The 14,999-nt window shown below is 56.6% G+C and overlaps 1 protein-coding gene across 5 annotated transcripts in view; it reads right to left on the bottom strand.

The window, feature by feature from the left end:
- ARHGEF10 (Rho guanine nucleotide exchange factor 10) overlaps positions 1-14,999 on the bottom strand; it is a 103,943-nt gene that overhangs the window by 42,076 nt on the left and 46,868 nt on the right. For 4 of the 5 annotated variants that reach the window (XM_053900755.1, XM_053900756.1, XM_053900757.1 and 1 more), the window contains 6 exons: positions 12,719-12,833; positions 9,412-9,518; positions 5,523-5,600; positions 5,114-5,293; positions 3,329-3,445; positions 1,333-1,425 (listed from right to left, as the gene is read on the bottom strand). In XM_053900755.1, the coding sequence (XP_053756730.1) occupies positions 1,333-1,425; positions 3,329-3,445; positions 5,114-5,293; positions 5,523-5,600; positions 9,412-9,518; positions 12,719-12,833 (690 nt within the window). The remainder of the gene's footprint in view (positions 1-1,332; positions 1,426-3,328; positions 3,446-5,113; positions 5,294-5,522; positions 5,601-9,411; positions 9,519-12,718; positions 12,834-14,999) is intronic. The other variant, XM_053900754.1, reaches the window with a different exon arrangement.

Here is a 14,999-nt window from a genome sequence, read left to right as displayed (position 1 = left end):
ATTTTGGTAAAACCCTGGGCCAAAGGTTTGCCGTCATTTATTAACGGCTAACCAAAAGCCGACAAGCCAGACTGCAGACTACGTCCGACTTTAATTAACTAAGGACAAAACGCTACTCACGAGCGAGGTGTGACGACCCGACAGTACCTCGGCGCACGCGGTAAACGCGGGCGACCGGCGATCACTTAGCAGCACGTCACTAAGCGCGGTCTGCCCAAGCACTCGAACATACACCGCACGGGTTACAAGTGCTTCCGTCTTTGCTCTTGGCGCCTGGGTCGTGACCTACCGACCGCCAGCACCTGTGGCCCGGGAGGCTGGTCCCCGTCTAGCTAAACAAGGAGCTAACTGGTTTCTGGATGTGACACCTTTCTTCCTCACCACCCTCTGCCACCCTCTGCGGTGGACGGACGCAGGCCTGGAGCCTCACGTTCGGAGAGCCTGGCAAATACTTGTCGACTGGAGGAATAAAACGCGTTTCCCGGATATTCTGATCTCAGGGGGAAATCAGCGGGCTTTTGTTATTAACATTCAGACCCAGGCGTTTGGAAACCAGACACCTGATCTAACACTTTCGTGTGACTGGACACGCGCCGGGAAACACAAGTGGAAAAGGGAGAAAGACGAGAGTAACACAGAAGCAGCCGATGTTCACGTTTCACGTCTGTACCTTTTTCTTCCTATTTTCACGACTCCTCTGCGTAAAAGGAGTCGGTAAGCCGGGCAAAGCCGCCCGACGTCCTCAGGAGGGCAAGCTGAGGGATCTAAGAGACCCAACGCCGCAGGGGCCAGTGGGACCGTCCTCAGAAATGCCATTTTCAGGCAGTTCCGGGAGGTGGGTGCAGAGCGCCCCCGGTCGCGGGGTCACGGGCTTTGGAGTGGACAAGGGGTACACACGGACAGTGCGTCACACGGGAGCGGGCCGGGCTTCCCGGGACGGTATTTCGTACCCCCGTTCAGAACCAGTCCTGTCAGAAACAACACATGTACTAGTCTGAATAGCATTAGTCTGAACAACGGGGAAGGTCCGCTGGGAAACCTCTTCTCCGGGGAACCTCCTGCTCCCTGGACCGTCTGTGCACCAAGCTCACGGCCGGCACGGTCGGTCTGAGTCTCCACTCAGTCTCCTGAGCCTGCGCCCGCCCCCAGGGCACAGAGGATGGGACGTTTTCCCCACAACCCTGGACCCGACCCTGACTTGGCAGAGGGAGCGGGTTCCTCTCCGCCCCGGGGAGTCCGGCCACCTCCACCCGCGCACGAGAGCGCGGGTGGGGCCCGAGGCCGTGTCCACGCTCGCTCGGGGTCCCTGCCCACGACCCCGCGTGCCCTCACCTGCAGCAGGAGGATGAACTGCGGGAACCTCTGTATGGGCTTCATCATCAGGCTGTAGAGTGTGATGCGGTCGGGGCTGCTTTCCTGGCACTGCTGTGAGGAGAGGCCTCGATGACCCGAGCTGCTCCCGACACCGGGGCCGCCCTCCCGCCCGACACAGACGCCTCGGCAGGGCGCACGCCCCGACCTCACGACCCCCCGATGCCTCGCACGCCAGCACAGGCGAGCCCCTGTGCTTTAGGTCTGAGCCGGCCGGGGCTGGATTCCCGGCTGAAATCTCCCGTTGTATCATCCGCTGCTTTCAGGGCCACCTCTGGGGGCGCCCGGGGGGCTCAGTCGGTTAAGCTCAGGTCATGATCCCACTGTTTTGTGAGTTCGAGCCCTGCATCTTTGCTGAGCATACAGCCTGCTTGGGATCCTCTCTCTCTCTCTTCCTGCCCCTCCCCCTCCAAAATAAATAAACTTTAAAAGAAATAAAAAAAAAAAGAGCCACCTCTGATGCCAGGCAGCATTTATCGTTTACCAATTCATTTAATCCTCTAAGTGCTGAGTTAGTTTCTGGGACCCTACAATCACCGGAAAAGTGCACTTACAAAAAAAGAAGAAAAGAAAACCACAGAATCCCAAACGGGAGTCGTGAGGACCCTTAACGGTAGCCCGCCACGGGCGCTGGAGCGAGATCTCCATGGTGGCCACGGACCCTCCTGCATTCGGGCCCAACCTCCAAACTCCCTACTTCAGGCTCCAGGTGTGAGGGCCTCAGGGGTGGGGGTGTCCCTGGGTCTGTCCTGTCTGAGCTGCCCCAGCTGAGTGAGGGCCGCCTGGTCCCTTGACCCGCCTCTCAGCCTGGGACGGACACCCCACCGGGCTGGACCGTTGGCAAACCGGGGTGGGGCATCCAGCTCTCTCCAGCTGAGGGAGTTGTGCGGTCTGATGGCAGAGGGAGGGCTCAGCCCCCTCTCCCAACACCGGTTCCCGGGCTTGACCAGGAGGTCACGGGACAGTGGGGGCCGTGGCCAGCTCCCCTGCTGACATCTCAGATACGGTCCCCAAGACAGTTCGGCCTCCTGCAAGGAAGGAACTGTCTGAATGGCCTGTATTTTCTTCCCCAGGAGAAGAAACACCGTGGTATAAAAAGACCACCAGGCACCGAGGCCACCAAGGCTGGGGGCTGATTTAATCCCTCGGCAAGCCTTGACTGGAGGAGGAGGGGAATAACGCAGCCTTGATCACGCTGTGGTCAGCGAAAATAGTTTCGTGTTCGCTCACTGCCGGACAGCCTGAGCTTCGAGAATACGGTTCAAGTAACAGGACCAAACTCTGGCTGGCTCCAGTGTTACAACGGGAACTGGAGCCTCGTGCAACTGAGGTCTGGGCTCGGTGGCTGGCCGCCGTGAGCGTCTGCAGGGATCCCGTCGGTTCTATGCGCGGCAGCCCCCGTGGCCGTGACCTAAATATCCCGGGTCAACGTCCCCCAGCAGGAACCCCACGACGTCCAAGTCAGACAAGCCTGGGGAGGGTAGCCCTCTCCACCTGACAACAGAGCCCCACTGGGGGCCACATCCTTGCGGGTCAGCTCACTGCTCTGACTCGAAGGGGGCCAGAGAGCTCCACCCAGATCCCGAATGTTCGGTCTGCTGCTCCTGATACTATGCTCAAGGACAGGAAGCCAATGGCAGATCCTTGGGGGTCCGACCCTCACATTCTGTCCATCCACGTCTACGCACGTCCGAGGACCCGACCCTCGCTTTCTGTCTATTCACATCCACACAAGTCCGAGGATGTGCAAATCAAGGTTGTTTTCAAAGAGCCAAGCCACTGCTGAAAATTCATCTTTATTTCCAGCGCTGACCCCACACCTTGGTGCCAAAATCTTTGCACGGGACGTTACACGTTTAGAGGCAGGGTTTGGTAAAATCTCATTGTGAAGTGTTTTCTCATGGAACCTGTTATCAAAAGGTGTTAAAACCTAAATGAAAAAGCAGCCAGTTCTTACCTTTAGAAATTCAAGGAAAGCAGGTTTCGTGGCACACGTTTTCTTGAGGATTGCCACGGCTGTGCTGAAATTATTCACATACTCGCTGTAGGCGTCCAGCACCATGGATTTGGAAAACTGAAAGACCAGAGAACATTGGGAAGCGTCAATGATGCACAGAGCCCAGACCCTCCCCCTTCCAGGACGGGATAAAAGGTTTGAAACCTGCCCTAAAAGCCACCTCTCGGGCACCACGATGTCTGCGAAGGATGCACTTCATTATGCCTGGGTGTGATTCCTTTTCCGTCTTTAAACAAACTCGTCAGGAACTGTTTGGACAGCTGATCTTACTCTGCTCCCCCTGGTGCCCGTGCAGGCAACCCGGTTCACATCCCCGGCGGGCTGGCTCTCAGGGAATAAGAGTTCCTGACTACAGACGTGTGGACATGATCATTTCCGACCCCCTTCCGTAAGCTGCGGCCGATCCTCACTGCGGATTTCCCCTGTGGGAAAGACTGGCACACAGGCCCCAATGTCCCAACGAGCTGGCACTGACTGTCCCCTGGAAATGCTCCGGGGCAAGAAGAAAATCAATCCCCTCCAGCCCTTGTGGCTGAGGTCAGTGTCCTATCCGTCCGTCTGTCCGCCTACTGTCCTGTTTTCCTAGAAACACCAGGAGGCACAACCACCACCCGCTGGTATTCTTCTAAGATCTGGCAAGTTCTCGGGATAAACAGGACTATCCATAGCGGGTATCTGGTGTGACCATCACTTACGGCAAAATGCTTTCACCTAAATTTTATACATATGTATTTATTTTTTTAAAGTTTCTTTCCTTTAAAAAAAAAGTTCCCAAGGTAAATAAATATTTTAAGAAGAGAAATAGAGTAAACGTTTATGCTAAACCCAGAAAATAGCCAGAAAATGCAAGAACAAAGTAAATATCCACGGTTGCTTTGTTTTGTTTATCGTAAAGGTCCCCGAAAGGGATCCTACAAGTATCTCAGGAAGAGCTCTTGTTTCTGTGTTCAAGGCATCCTGTAATTTATATACATCATTAAGGACACACAGTCGTACAGAAAAAAGGAAAAGGTTTCTTTATTGTTACTACAGCGTTCACAGAGCGTTCGAGCACTTGAACCTCCAGCTTTGATGGCATTCTTGTCTTCACGCAGCTAGGGAACCCGTTCTCCTGAGCTACAACCTCCCGCATCCAGAGAGACCGCTCCCTCACGCACGACACACGGCCACAAACGACCGAAGATAAAACCGCTGAGTGAGACCGGAGGCTGGGCTTCCCGGGCAGCGCACGGCTCCCCCTGCCAGGAAAGGCTCATCCTGTGTCAGCGGCCACCCGGCCACCGCATCCGCACCCCACACCCCGGTCACAGAGGACAAGCTTCAGGGAAACGGGTCGGTATTTCCCCACAGGGCGTTTTCCGCCGCCCCCTGACAGGGACAGGGCTCAGGGCGAGAGCCACCTGATGAGGGCGTGAGCGGGATGAGGCAACAACCCTGTCAACAGAGCCGTGGCGTTGGCCACAGGCCACAGAAAGCACGCGCAAATCGCCTGCTGGTGCACAGTCCGCCCAGACCTCCCCCCGTCCGCCCTTGGCCTTCGTGACCCTTCCCCCTCCTGTGCGCTGGGCAGAGCGCCCTGTCCTCACGGTGGCCTCGAGGGGCCCTGCAGGGCACCAGGGCTCCCCGCCGACACCGACACCCCGTGTGACGCAGCCGCGTTCACCGGGACGGGACGCGGCTCCGGAGCCCAGGACAGCGTGGGGCGGCTGGGCCGCCGAGAATTACCGAGGCCACGAAGACGTCCCCGATGGTCTCCACGGAGTCCCACTCGGCCACGCGGCTGGCCAGCGCGATCTGGAACATGCCGTGGCACTGCAGCAGCTCTTTGACCCGGTAGAACACCGTCTTCAGCTTCCTCTCACTCAGGATCTTCGGTTCCATCTCCGACAGTGGCTTCTCGTAGCGCTAAGAAACACACGGGGGGGGCGGCGTGCGCCACACACGGGGGGAAAGCCACTCACGACAGCGTTCGCCACAAATCGCCGGACTTCACGTCAACACGCAGACACGGCACTTAGGGTCTTCTGAGGGTTCGGCAAGTTTGATTATGTCATGGCTCATACACACGCACACACACACGTGCAAGAAAGGTGAGTAAAACCTGCGTGTACTGTGTGACACGGTGTTTCGGTACCTCCAGAATCCTCTTGAGAGCGTCCACATAGTTCTTCTCACTGTCCACAACTGAACCCAGGATGTATCTTCTTACCACCTGTTGGCAATTTGAAAATACGATGGTAACAGAGAAACATACTTGCTCTGTGGCTATGATTTTGAAATGTTTTATTTTTTTAATTAAAAAAAAATTTTTTTTAACCTTTATTCATTTTAGAGAGAGACACACACAGAGCATGAGCGGGGGAGGGGCAGAGAGAGAGGGAGACACAGAATCCGAAGCAGGCTCCAGGCTCCGAGCTGTCAGCACAGAGCCCGACGCGGGGCTTGAACTCACGGACCTGGAGATCATGACCTGAGCCGAAGTTGGACGCTTAACCAACTGAGCCCCCCCAGGTGCCCCCAATTATGAAATATTTTAAACCGCAAATTATAAACCGTAAGTACAGCAAGACAAGTGAAATTAGAGCAGTAACAACAAATGCATTCACTTATGCAACAATTATAAGCTAAATTAATTGTACTTGACGTGTCCTACGCTGACTTATGTGACACTTCACGTATAAATTGAGTATAAGAAAGCAGTTCTAGTCTTGACTCAAAGAATGCTATTAGCAACATTCATCTCATAAAATTATTATTCTGAAGTCGGAAAAGAAGAAGCTTTTGAAAGATAGAAGAATAGATTTTTCTTTTTGGCCAAGAGCTTCTGACCAAAGACGCACCCACGAGGCGGAGTGCACAGTGGGTGAAGTAACCCTCCACAGTCTGGGACGAGCCACTTCAGACAAGGACGTCACTGTTGTCACTACACAGGTACATACACGGACAAACGTCTGGCCGCACGATTCCTGGTAATGGCCAACGTTGATGCCTGGCCCTTGCATCAAGCCTACACATATTCTGGCAAGTTATTTTCTCCAATAAACGGAAAAGAGAGCACCAAATTTCAGGAAGGCTGCCTCTCGACCACACACACCCGCAACAGCGGGGGGAACCACCAGCAGGGAGTCAACACTCACCGCAGGAACCACACCGCCACCCAGTGGGTGGACACGGCACCTGCCACAGGAGAAAGCCCTCAGTCCAGAACATTCCAGGGCCACCAAGTCTTCCAAAACATGACTGACGCGGGAGCAATTCTCTGCTCCACAAGAAGGACCGTTCAATTCACAAAATTAAGATGCAGATCAGTGCTTCCAGAACACATAGAGAACAGAGTGATGTACTTCAAGAGCCCAGATGTGTCTGGGATTAAAGCCAGCTCCCACGAGGGCGCCCACCCGCCCAGCCTGGTGGCCCAAATTTCAGATTCCCACACACTTCAAGTCTCCCGAGGCAGAATATTCAGGGTCAAACCCAGGAATTACAGACATTTTTAAAAGTCCTGAGAGGATCCTAATGTGTCAGGTCAAAGAATTGGGAGTCGGGCATAAGCTTGGAAATACAAAAATAGAATAAAAAATTCCAGCAGGTTTTGTGGCTCCTACAGGTTGGGTTGGCCCTTCTAGGAAGTTAAATCTAACGAAGTGAACAGTGTGCCCCACGTGGACACGGGTGGTGAGGCTCCAGGGTCGTCGGGCTCGTCCTGAGGGCCCAGCACCGTGGCTGCGGACGGGGGAGATCCAGGCCCAAGTGGGTGTCTTCACCACGGCCAGGTGGACAGATCAGGAGAAGCGCTGGCCAGGAGAGCGGACAGCACGAGGGCCCAGCTGCTGGGCCCAGGAGACACTCAGTCGGGGGGGGGGGGCAGAGCCCCGTCCCCAGGCAGGGCCCCCAGCCTGCAGCATCGATGGCACTTTTCGGGAAACAGCAAGCAACCCATGAAATAAGAGAATTTCTTGTGTTTTTCTTCCCAAACAGGGCGTGAAGAGAATGCTGGATACGTAACATTTTAGTTACGTTACCTCATTTCGATTTGGGGAGAAAACGATGTGATAAAGAACACGAGCGCCCCGGTCTGACGTCTCTCGGGACAAGTCCCACGGAGAGCATGCCCGGTCGCCAGAGGGGAAGGGGAGGGGTCCCCGTGAACCACGACCACAGGGAAAGCTGGGGGGACAGAGAGATCCTGAAGACGAACCCTTCCATAGCCCCCGTCCCGGTGGCCTGTCCCCTGGTGCTGACCTCACCGTGTCCACGTGCACCGTGCCCACGTCTGCGTCACTGTCCCAGGAAGAAACGTGCACAGACACGGCATCCCTGTCTCAGAGAACGGGCCCGGGTGGTGAGGGGCGAACCTCACAGGACTGCCCAGCGAATCCCAGCGCAGGGGCTGGGGCCAGGCCCACGGGACACCGTCCTGGAGGCCCTTCCTCAGCACAGACCCCCCGTGGCCAGCACGCTCGTGGCCAGCACACAGCCTCTACGAGCGCCCGAAACAGACTGGCGGGAGCGTGCATCTAAGACCCTCCCGGCTCAAAACACCTTTCCACTCCTGTCTTCTGACAGACGCTCACAACACCCAGCCTCCACCGCCGAGTCCCGGCCTGGACAGTGACGCCCTACGGCCACCTCCCCCCACCCGGCCCCGCCCGTCCTCTGTCCTCTGCACAGCCGTCCCCCTGTTCCATCACAATGTCCCACCCGTGACTGCCACCTTGCCTGGGAGTGCTCTGCGTCACACGTCCCCGACACCACAGCCTCGGACAGGAGGGTCCAAGGCCCAGTCACCCCGCGGCCCCCCAGGACTAGAGAACACAGGAGCGGGGCAGGAAGGACCCAGGCACAGAGACCCCAGAGGAGCGTCAAGGCTGTTTTCCAACCATCAAGCCCCTTTCTCATACTTCTCTCAGTCTCGTGAGGCTGGAGAACGGGGGACACGGGCACACGGGGCTACGGCAGAAAGGGCCCAGCCGCACCCCACGGGGTCACCACACAGCAGAGGATTTACGGCTAATCTAACTGACTTAGATTGGAGGAGTTTAGGTTTGGGGATCAGAGATGTGGTTGGAACGTCGGGCCCTGCCCGCCCATGGCAGGTGCCGCCCCGGCCTCCTCGGAGCCACGGTGTCCTCCCACAGGACGCGTGCGCTCACGGAGGGACGTGCGAGGCTTTCCTGATGTCCAGAGCGCTCGTGGGGGTGCCGCGGGGAGCAGACGCAGTGATGGCTACAGGGCATCTGTCACCTGGTCAAACGCTCTTTCGCTCCTGACATGCTCACTAGTCAACCCCTCGCCCCCGACACGTTTCCTCATCACCGCAGCCCCCGCTGCTTGGCTCCCCCTTCACCTCGAAGCTCGAAGCTTCCCAGTCTGGCCCGACGATGATGAACAGCCCCGGGCCTCCCCCCAGCTCGGCTCCCATTCCCCAGACTCTAACCTTACCACCCGCACCGGCCACGCAGGCCCCTCCGTCCCGGCCTCCGCTCTGCCCCCGTACGTGTCCACCTGCCCGCGCCCACAACGTGAGTCACACTGCGCACGCACGCAGCGCCCCCCAAGAGCCCCAAGAGTCCTGAGGCTCGTTTCCTTTCACCCAAAGATAACCGAGAGGACATCACCAAATTTCTCTTCCCTCTGCTGCCTACTTCCAGACATCGAGAGACTGCTTTATGCGCGATAGTAACGGTATCAGTTGTTGGAAATCCGTGTTTTCATCTCTGTCAGAGGCACAGTTGACACAAACGCACACGGTGTCTCTGTCAGGAAGAACGGGCGTAGACGGCGCCTGCACAGAGGGCAGCTCCACACCCTTCTCACGCTTACTCTGGGGTGGGGACTCGAAGTGCTCGAGGACCACAGAGACCGCGTCCAGGCCACAGCCGCCGACCGGGGCCGCCGAGACCCACTGCTGTGCCCGAGGACACGGAGGGGCCGGGAGCGCGCAGGGGGCAGTCACCGGCCGCGCACGTGTTCGGGCACGTCTCCAGCCGGCACGGCCGTGCCGGCCAACGGCCCCGGCCTACCTGCTGCTGAGACAGACCCTCAGGCATCGGCGTCAGGATGGCCTCCGGGTGCCTGCAGTCCACGTCGATAAATAGATTCTGCTCCTCTTCGAGACAAGATCTGTGATCTGAAAAAATAATGCACTCGTTTGACACCGAGACGGCACGCCCGTAACACTGCAGCGCGGTGAAATACGCCGTCGAACCGATGCGTCGGGCAGACACCTCCGTTTCCTGTGTTCTCTTCCCGCCTGGCAATGACTAGGTCAAAATTTTAACAAACCCAAGACGATATCCTCTCCACCAGAGGAACACCGTGTCCGTCAAAGTTTGAAAATTCCAATACCTTGGAAGTTTCGTTTCAAAAGGCAGAGGGGTGTCATTTGAGTACCCAGTCGGTGAAGCAGAAATAAATACCTCAATTTCCTCGCCTATAAAATACGACACCCAGAGTCAGAGAAGGGCAGGTGAAAACAGCTAAGAACCCACAGTCAGTAATCGACGAAAGCTAAGTGGAGACTCCGTGTATTTCTTGACCTTCTGTGTGTCTTTCTCACTGGAAAAACACAGCTTCTGCCAGATCAAAACATTTAGACCAAATCTAAATTTATTTTTAAAAACGCAGCCGTAGCTAAATAAATGAAAGAATCTGGGGCGCCTGGGTGGTTCAGTCTGTTGGGCCTCTGACTTCAGCTCAGGTCATGATCTCACAGCTTGGGAGTTCGAGCCCCGAGTCGGGCCTGCTTCGGATTTTGTGTTTCCCTCTCTTCTGCCCCTCCCCGCCCCCCCACTCACAATCTGTCTCTCTCAAAAATAAATAAGCATTTAAAAAATTTAAAAAAATACATTAAGAAAAAAAGAAAAAAGAATCCACAAAACGGCTGGAAAACAGAAAAGCAAAGGAATTCTTAGGTAATAGGACCCCAGAGATTATCGAATTTAAATATCCCAAACGCTGGCTGCATAGAAAAATTCCTGAGGAGCTTTTAAAAACCTCCCAGTGTCCGCACACCTATGAGGACGGCCAAAATCCAGAGCAGCGACCATGCCACGTGCACCAAGTGCTAGAGAAAACGTGGAGCAGCAGGGACTCACGGCTGGTGGTCGTGCACACTGTGCAGCTAGTGTGGTGCTGTCTCACAAAACGAAACCTGCTCTTTCCCCACAATCCAGCGACGACACGCCTCGACATTTACAAGGAGTGGAGAGCCCGCGTCCACGTATAAGCTGTGACGGACGTTTACGGCACTCTGTTCCCACCTGCCCAACCTTGGAGGCGACCACAGCGCCCCCCAGTAGTGACGGATAACTAAACCGGTGCGTCCAGACAGCGCAAGATCATTCGGCGCTAAGAAGAAACGAGCCCTCAAGCCACGAACGGACACGGAGGTCTGTTCTTAACCACGTTACTAAGTGAAAGAAACCAGTCTGAAGAGTCTACACCACGGATGATTCCAACTCTGACCTTCTGGGGAAGGCAAAACCGTGGACACAGCAAGGCGAGAGGCCGCCGGGGCTGGGAGGGACGAACGGTGGGGCCCAGGGGGGTTGACGGCAGTGAAGCTCCTCTGTGTGACGATGGATCCCCGTGGTTGTACTTTTGTCCCAACCCACGGAATGGGCCACATCAAGACGTGCAGTGCGGACCCTGGGTGGTGACAACGTGCCCGGGCGGGTGTGTCAGCTGTCTGTGTGACAACGTGACAACGGGGGCAGGGGCGGATCTCCTGCTCAGTTTTGTTGTGAATCTAAAATCGATCTTAAATAATAAAGTCTTACGAAGAAATAGAAACAGAACCTTCTGGTGTCCAGACCCCTCCCTCGAGTGTCGCTGACTGGTCCCGGGGCGCTGGGCCCAGGCAAGTGCATGCACATCCAGGCTGAGGAACCGCGAATTCAGCGTTATCTTCCCATGTCACAGCTTAGGACACGAAGGTCGTTGGGCTCAAGGACGTGCCTGACGACCTGCTGTGTGACCCCGTGGGCCTCCTCCCTGCCTAGCTTGGGGCTTCAGGCCCGCCCTGCGTGCTGGGTCACTGGCCTGCAGATCCTAGTTCAAGGCCTGGGGTGGGCCAGAGTCGGCGTTTCTGCCCAGCGTCTGGCATCCAGGGCCCCAAATCCCAGGCTCAGCCCCTCTCAGACCCTGCCTCTGCTCTCCAGGGGCAGGTGCACGCCCCCCCCTCCCCTCACCGTGAAGGTGTTCCTCCTCGGGGTGCCCAGCATACTGCCAGCACCTCATCGGGGCCGTCCCCTTCCCAAGTAACCCAGTGGGGCTCCGGAAAACCTTTCCTCTGTCTTGTTTCAAGGTGAAGATGTTGTTAGCACTAAAATGTATTAAAAAATCTAGTTTTGACTCCAATGACTTCCCCTTACAGAAGCGTGGCCTCACCGTCCTTTCCAGGCACCGGGATCAGCAAATGCTACACTCACACCGGCACTGGGTTTGCCTCTTAGAACGTCTGTGCAAACAACAAAGTCCCGTTTTTACAAGAACCGGTCAGACGCCCTCTGGAAGCATGTGCTCTCGTCCACACTGCACGTACTAGCCAGGCTGTAAGGACACGCCAGTGCGTAGACATTTTCTCCGACGTCCGAGAATCCTTGGCCCACAGCCGGGCGTCAGCAGGAATGCAGCAGACACAGCCCATCTTCCTGACAGACGGATGGACAGCACAGGCTACACACCCCCTTGGTGAGAGTCTCAGAAAACCTGAAATTTCTGGAATCATCTCAGAGCTTCCCACACCAGCAAGAGCGTTCCTAACATCTCTGCTTAGAACGAGACCTTCTTATAGCTTCGTCCTGGTGGGAAGCACACGTCTGTATGAGGATACACCGCACGCGAGATCACCCGTTACCACGCCTTACTGAGAACAGACTTGCCGAGAATCATGCCTGACTGAGGTCCCAGGGTACCCGAGGGGGTTTCAGGAGACACAGCAGAGAGTGAAGCCCCCTGGGGCAGTCGGGGGGGAGGGGGTTTCACTAAGGGCCCACGACGTGCTGGGAGGAAACAATAGACAGAGAACTGATGTCTACTACCTACGCGAATTCTCTTAACTTTCCGCTGCTTGTCATGTCTGTGTGTGTGTGTGTGTGTCCCCGAGCTACTGCACAAGTCCGTGCAGGCCCTCAGCGGAGAGTGTGCACCCTCGCCCCCATTTGGGAGCTGACACCTAGGCGGCCCGCTGAGTCAAACACCAGCTGAGTCAAACACCACTGTGCTGAGGTTGCGTGTGACGTGCCCGTGGCCGCGCTCCCCACCCCAAAGTGCTGTGTCGGGGGGACCGCAGGCTTGGAGCACCTGTCTGCAGGCCGGGCCACTGACCTGGAGCCATGAAGGACTTGGTCCTAATGAGAGAGCGGCCTCTCTTCACGGCAGCCTTGGTCTTCTCAAGCCCGTCTTTAGTGCCCTCCTTCGCAGCCTTCATGAGTTTCTGCATCTGTAAAAAAAAAAAAAAGGGAGAACCGTGAGAAGCGGACCATCGGTAAAAATCCACTAGCTGCTTTTACTTTATTTTAAAAGAATACTGTCAAGTAGCTTGGTCTTAAAACATCGCCCGAAACTGGCTTTTTGATGTGGGAGCACTTACTTGCTTGGTGTGTGTGTGTGTGTATGTAACTTGGGCCACATTTTGTTTGTTTAAAAGAAAAAAACGAGGACGAAAAGCAAACTTGAAAAGCGAGCCCTTCTTTGACCTGGCTTCCTGCTGTGTGTAAACGGCAGCCTCCACTTTTCTTACGATCACTTACAAACACAGAGCCTGGCGGACATCAGAGGGAGCAAGTAAAACACACACGCGCGCGCACACACACACACACACACACACATACACACACATATACACTCAGGCAGCCAGCCCCAGGTCACAAGGCAAACGCAGGAAACCAGGAAACACAGAGCCCCGGCTGCCTTCCTGAGCTCCCCGGGGGGCCAGGCCAGAGGCTCGTGGGGGCCCCACCGCAGGTTAACAGACGAGGAGGCAGACGGGCGGGAGTCAGGAACACCACTCCACACCGTCACGCCGTGTAGGGAACCTGGCTCACCCACCCCGGAGTCCTGTGGGCACTCCCGTGGGCCATCAGTGCCCAGAGCAGCACGGACCCGCTCTGGCACACCCCTTACGCTGGAAAATTCTGAGGTCTGAGGTGTGGGCTATGGGGCTCCAAGCGATTAGAGAAAACCCAAATGGCCTCCTACAGACAAAGCAGGATCCCGCCGAGGGGACGTCCACGCTGCCTGCTGCCCTGCTCCTCCTGCAGACTCCCTCCGGCACGCTCATCTGTCTCTACCTCCCTCCTCAGCCCGCCTTCCCTGCCAGCGTGCCTCAGGATCGGACCATCAGCGCTACCGCCGGCACCGTGCTGCCCGGTTACAGCTGGGGACGCGCTGTCCACGCTGCACTGTGTCCCCGCGGAACACACTGGTGTCAGACACGCACCGCGGCCCAGCTGTTTCTGTACGTCCTCTGTCTCCCGCCACCCAGCGGGTGACCCCGAACCACGTCCACGCTGCCTAGCCGGGGCCCCGCCCCAGCCCCCACAGGACACGGCCACTGCAGTCTCCTGGGAGACACAGCCACTCCGGGATTCTCTTGCGTCCCTTCCTCCCCATCCTGGGGACGTGCCCTCCACCACACTCGCCACCTCCCTGGCCACTCCTGTGGCCTCCGCCCTGCTCCACGCGCCCAGTGCTTGTCTGCCTGCAAGGTCTCTCGGCTTTGTCTCCTGACCCACACGGCCCTTTCAGACCCCTCCCTTTCTTACCCCACGCCAGACCCCTAAGCCTCGGCGTCAGCCTGACCCCAGTCAGGGCCCCCGTCCTCGAGCTGCGATAAAGACCCAGGTTCCGGGGAGCTGAGACGTCCGTCCAGGTCACATGGCAGCCAGGGAACAGCCAGGGCTCCTGACCCTCCCTAACGTCTGCTTCTCGCTGGGTGAAGCGTGTCTGCCTGGCCCGGCCCTCACCCACTCACCCCATCTTACTGCTCGCTGCCCCCCAACGCACACTGTTCGCCCTGCCACGCCCTGCTATCTGCACTTGATTCCAGACTCCTCCATGGAGCTGGCCTCCTTCACGCTTCCCCCACGGCCAATGACTGAGCTCGGGGCTCCCCAGAAGACCCCATCAGGCCCCAGACGCTCCCACGTGGGAACCAGCCAGAGGCTCCATGGAAAGAAGTGACTGCCAGCATTTTGCTCCCACTTTGGGGAGCCCGGGGCTCAAGAACACTCTGGAATTGAGCAGGCGACCATAACGGGAGACACTTACTTCTAAGTGAACGTCTGCTTGCAGGTAGATGCTGTTCAACCCACACGAACAAACAACAGAACATCAGACGGACAGGTGTAACGGGAGTGACAATTACTCGACAGTGTCCTTGTAAAACACATCTCTGAGAACTGACTGGCACCACATTCAAACCTCGCGGTTCTCCGACCTCCGGTCTCCGGAGCCCTTTGTACCCGGAAAGATGCCAAGGGCCCCAACGAGGTCCGTTGATCTGGCTTTCACTCATCTACCCTTACTGGATGAAGAATGGAGACTGACAAAAAATATCGAACTTTTACGAATATTCATTTAAAAATACTAATAAGCCCATTCCGTG

This window comes from Panthera pardus, unplaced genomic scaffold, assembly GCF_024362965.1.
Source record: "Panthera pardus isolate Hobbes unplaced genomic scaffold, ASM2436296v1 HiC_scaffold_13, whole genome shotgun sequence".
NCBI lineage: Eukaryota > Metazoa > Chordata > Mammalia > Carnivora > Felidae > Panthera > Panthera pardus.
The sequence above is the reverse complement of the archived record's forward strand: the minus strand, read 5'-3'. Positions and strand labels throughout refer to the sequence as shown.